Consider the following 5,597-nt stretch of genomic DNA (forward strand, 5'->3'; position numbering starts at 1 on the left):
CGCACACACGCATGTATATATAAATTAAATTCACACACACTCTATCGTTTGACATCTTCATATTTCAATATTATGACATCAGTGTGACTGCTAAGAAACATATAGGTTTAGTTTTATGGATAAAAAGGGCGGTCGAAACAACAAAATGAATAAGAGTGGTGTAGAAAAGGTTTTGTAATAATAAGTCCATGTCCGTTTACTTCTCGAGTTCAAATCATACAAGACTATTGCAAACCTTATTCTACGGCTTCATTATTGTTGGGGATCAGTTCGATAACCCACGAAACTCCGTCACTTGTTGACTACTTCTTATTAGAGAGAGACCTTACAGAAGGTATTTAGTCAAGTATTTGTGTAGTAATGTAGCCAGTTGATCGTAAATCTCGTGTACAACTGAATAATAGTCAAGTAGCAAAGCAAAAATTGTATTGAAATACATTATTCAATGGCAAGGCTAAAGTATATTTAGATTTACAGTGTTTCATGTCATTGAAGTGGAAACTTGGCGAAAAGATAATGGAATTCAAAACATTTAAGAGTTACATCACAATGACGTTGATTTTAACGCCAAATTCTATTGTTACATGAGATATATTAGTGGGTTATATTTGTATTATATATATATATATATATATATATGTGTGTGTGTGTGTGTGTGTGTGTGTGGAGGCGCGATGGCCTAGTTGTTAGGACAGCGGACTCGATGTCATAGGATTGCGGTTTCGATTCCCAGACCGGGCATTGTGAGTGTTTATTGAGCGAAAACACCTAAAGCTCCACGAGGCTTCGGCAGGGGATCGAAACCGCGATCCTATGACCGCGAGTCCGGTGCCCTAACCACTGGGCCATTGCGTCTCCACAATTAAGACTATACCCACTTCGGTACAAACATTCAATGAAATACTTAAAGATACATCTTAAACACAGAACAGACAAATATCCTTAACATATCTTTTTTACTTGCTTTAGTTATTGGACAGCGGTCTTGCTGGAGCAACACATTGAAAGGTTTAGTCGAACAAATGAACCCCAGTACTTATTGGTAAGCCTCGTAATTATTCTGTCGGTCTTTTATTGTTGAAGTGTTAAGTCACAGGGTAGGGTGAAGGGTCGATAAACAATCCCAAACCAGTTGTCAAGCCGTGGGTAGGATAAACGCAAACACTATGACACACATAAATATATACGTTCAAACATACATAGATGAATTTGTGTGTGTGTGTGTGTGTGTGAGTGAGCGTGTGTGTGTGTGAGTGAGTGTGTGTATACGCGCGTGTGTGTGTGTGAATGTGTATTACTTAACAGACGCAGTACATGTTTTATGTGCTACTAATAATTTCCTACGGTGAGGAACACCTTATACATATCCACCAGGCACAAACCACATATCATAACGAACAAAAAATTGAAAGCGAGAAGTTGAGAAGCAAGCATGTAGAAAACGTGGAAGGTTAAAAAACGGAAAGCGGAAAAGTAAAAAAGAAGAAAGCTAAAAGAGTTTTTCTCCTTAGACCTTAAATTATAAGTCTGGAATGATATCAGCAAGCTAATCAAATGAAGGCGGAATTTTCAGATTCTTGAATATGTACCTAGACATATGTTTACAACTGCTGAAAATTTCAGATCTAGAGTTCAGTAGTAAGTGAGTGATCTTAGATCTGAAAAGGATCTCAGCTCGTTCAGCTAAACATACAGGCATGGTTTTACCTTTAGCTGCGCCTACCCGAGATGCACACCGCACTATAAAAGTGTTCTGCAGAGGAAGATTTGCGTCGAGCAGCATCGATCGTTTGTAGGAGGGATCCGTCTACATTTTATCGTGAAAATTGCCCTGTTGCATTACTTTTTTTTTCTCTACCTGGGGGTTGTGGTGAAAGACGTTGTGTGGTAAATGAGACTGAAAAGACTGATGGCAGACACTTTGATTTTCAGCTAAACTCATCGACTTTTCAAGTTACAGTTAGAAAGAAAAGTGAGTGTGGAAAGGGGTCTTCTTAGTGAATTTGTTGTACGGTGGATGAATGTAGCTAAAATGACCCGAGTGAATTATCCTGAACTAAGCGTGCGCCTGTAGTTGGATGGAGTAGTAGTTACCATGGTACTACTGTTGAGCAGGGTGACTCGGGATCTGAGGGGTTACTTGGTTGCCCCTGGATGCATTTCCTTCCAAGTGTTGCCATAATTTTCCTGTTGTTATAGTTGTTGTTTTTTATTGTTTACGCGTGTTTATGCTAATCCCCAATATCCTTGATTATTTTTCTTGAGGCGGAGAACTGGTGGAATCGCGAGCAAGCCGGAAAAATGCTTAGCAACATTTTGTCCGGCTTTACATTCTGAGATCAAATGCCACCGAAGTTGACTTTGCCTTTCATCCTTTCGAGGTCGTTAAAATAAGTACCAGTTGAGTACTGGAGTGGACGAAATCGATTTCTCCTTTCCCCAAAATCTCTGGTTTTGTACCAAAATTAGAATGAAATATATTTTTTCTTTTTATTACAGAAAAATTGTATGATGCAAATATTATTACTAAGATTTTGACATTTGCAACATTCCTGCTTTTTATTAGCAATCTGCGTTAAGTATCTTGAAAAAAAAAACACAATATCAATCAGGTTAGTATTATGTTTTTCATTTTGTTTTCTGTGATTTTGTTATCCTTATATAAAATAGTATCGATTTAGTTTGTGCTTACTGCATTGCTTTTTTTAAAAAAATCTCATTGTTGTCGTAATCATCCTTCTTTAACGTTGAGATTAGCTTTCATCGAGCAAAGCATTCGATCATTTAATATCTTATCATTTCGGACGTAGATCTTTTACTGGCTTCAGTCATTGGACTGCAACCGTGCATGGACACAACATTGAAATACCGAAAACATAGACCTTACTATCTTATCTTTAAGCCTGGTACTATTCTATCGGTCACTTTTGTCGAATCTGTATGTTATGGGGCCTTATAAAAGCAAAACCGGTTGTCAAGTGTAGGTTGGAGTCAAATATATCCATACATACATACATAATACATACATACATAATACATACATACATACATACATACATACATACAGGATTTCTTTCTAAATTGACAACGCTTTCTTTTCTATATATACATATATATATATAAAGGGCGAAGAAAGAGTAGTAAAAGAAAGCAGATGTTTTTTTACTGTTTCTCTCTCTTTCTCTTACTCGCTTTCTCTCTCTCTATCTATCGCTCTATCTTTCTCCCTTTCACTCTCTCCCTCTCTCTTTTTCATGGCATTTTTCGTAATCTTCCTTGTCGATCTTCACTTCTTCTCTCCCTTTCTTACTTTCATATCCTTATAACTTTCCCTCGCTTTCTCTCACTCTCTCGCGTTCTAAGTCGGCGTCTTTTTCTTAACCACAACACATCTCTCACTCATTCTTTCAATACTTTGAAATTCTCTATCTTCCTTTTCATCCTTTGTACCTGCGTATGTGTATGCGTGCGCACCACCACGCGTGCGTGTGTGCGTGTGTGCGTTCGTTCATGTGTGTGTGTGCGTGAGTGTATGTGTGTGTGTGTGTGTGTGTGTGTGTGTGTGTGTGTGTGTGTTGGCTTAACTTCCTGTCGAACTGTTTTCTATATGTTCTACCTGCCTTCTTCTCGAAGCAGAAGAGAGGCCGAAGGAGAGAGAGAGAGAGAGAGAGAAAGTGAAAAAGAGAAAGATGCAACTATCTCAGCTTCACTCACACTTCAAGTATCACTCCCCCTCCCATTCACACTTACATATATTGCGCTTTCCTCTATTTTTGTTGTGTTTTGACTATTTCGACTACACTTTTTTGTATCGGACACATCATTTCGTAATAGTTCTGGTTTCTGGAAGCCGACAGTCATTTCTCCTTCTGCCTTATACTTGTCTCTCAAGACCAACAATGTTGGTAGTTCTGATGTTACTGATGATGGCTTCTTACATTTCGACCCGTAAGTTAATATTAAGAGGAATAATATTGTCTTCATTTGCAACATTGAATCTTCTTGTCTTAGATATCACACTTTGATCGTCGCAAGACGCACTATACGTACGCACACACACGTGCACACACACACACACATACATGCATGCATGCATACATACATATATACATACATAGATACATACATACATACATACATACATACATACATACATACATACATACGAGCATTCTAGAGATGCAACTATATGCATTAGAATAATACATAAAGCAAAATATAACAAATCTGCACATATGCATTCATACATAGATACATACACACAAAGATTTCCTGTTGTTGATGTTGAAATTCCAATAAAGGAGCCTTAGATCTAGGTTAGAAACCGGTTCTTTCTCTTTCTTTGACATACATACATACATACATACATACATATTCCCATATATATGTTTGTGTGTGTGTGTGTGTGTGTGTGTGTGTATGTGTGTGTGTGTGTATGTGTGTGTGTGATTGAAGGAAACGGAAGATACATTTATCACTAGTCTTTACTCAGTATGACGATCGTTTCGACCCCTTCTGCAACTGTCTCTTATGGGTAAGATTTTGTGCATCGAGTTGTGTTCCATCAAACTGTGCCTTTTGTGAAGAGAAAATAATAAGCATCCATACATATATTTGTTCATTGTAGTTTGCCTGAATTGAGCTTTTTCTATTTCATTTATTGTACTTGTCTAACGTCTCAGATTCTACTTGCGCACATCTATGCGGTCTATGTGTTTCGTAAGAAAATTATAACTATACATGCACGCATACAGACAGACACACACACACACATATACATTGGAAAATGTGTGAGATCCTTGGTACAGTTAGGTATATTTGAAAAAAAGAAAAAGAATGACTTCACTGGTAGTTCTAATCCGTTTGATTTATTATTTTTTATTTTGTTAGTAATATAAATTTTACACTTTAGTTTGTAGATCTAGTAAGTTCTTTGTTAGCTTGGGTGGGGAAGATTTTAAAAAAACATTTCCTTGTTAATTTTCTGGAGAACTTTCTCGCATTCTCGCATTCAATCCTCCAGCAATCCCCCAAAATGAATGCACTCATAAAAGACTCACAAATAATATATAGCAGACATCAAGCACCCAACCTTAAAAACAAAAACTGCTCACCAAGGCGAAATTAACATCTAGCATTGAAACAACGTAAGTTAAAAACTGCGGGGACCCTTGATGTGGAACCTGTGAATACATTGAAAATGGTGGACAAATCTCCTTTAAAAACAATGTAATTTTCAAAGTCAATGCAAACATGAAGTGCAAAACAAAAAGACTTAATTTACTGTGCAACTTGCCCACAATGTAAAGAGTACTATTTGGTGAAACTGGAAAGGGACTACATGACAGAGTTCGTGTACATACTGAATTAATGTCCAAGCATGACGAAGCTACCGAAAAAAAAACTCGATAAGATTTAAGATTTTAATCTTGAAATTAGTTAATTTGCAGTTAATGTGGAGTCTTTTTTTAATATCCCCTCACTAGCCTGCTTTCAATCGCATGTATGGAGCTTTTTTCGGTAGCTTCGTAATGCTTGGACATTAATTCAATATGGAGGAGATAAGTCTTGTTTTGACTTTCTCCCTTAAAATACTT

General features: G+C 37.1%; 2 protein-coding genes across 3 annotated transcripts in view; both read left to right on the forward strand.

Moving 5' to 3' along the window:
* Nucleotides 1-1,042, forward strand: part of LOC106880713 (uncharacterized) — a 29,751-nt gene extending 28,709 nt beyond the window's left edge. For both annotated transcript variants that reach the window (XR_001410774.2, XM_014930788.2), the window contains one exon: nt 970-1,042. The gene's annotated coding sequence lies outside the window, so the exon portion shown is untranslated. The remainder of the gene's footprint in view (nt 1-969) is intronic.
* A 2,621-nt stretch (nt 1,043-3,663) lies between these two features.
* LOC106880714 (uncharacterized) overlaps nt 3,664-5,597 on the forward strand; it is a 10,984-nt gene continuing 9,050 nt past the window's right edge. Inside the window, exon 1 of the mRNA XM_014930789.2 lies at nt 3,664-3,948. Within this exon, the coding sequence (XP_014786275.1) occupies nt 3,690-3,948 (259 nt within the window). The 5' untranslated portion in view covers nt 3,664-3,689. The remainder of the gene's footprint in view (nt 3,949-5,597) is intronic.

This window comes from Octopus bimaculoides, chromosome 20 (genome assembly GCF_001194135.2).
Source record: "Octopus bimaculoides isolate UCB-OBI-ISO-001 chromosome 20, ASM119413v2, whole genome shotgun sequence".
Lineage (NCBI taxonomy): Eukaryota > Metazoa > Mollusca > Cephalopoda > Octopoda > Octopodidae > Octopus > Octopus bimaculoides.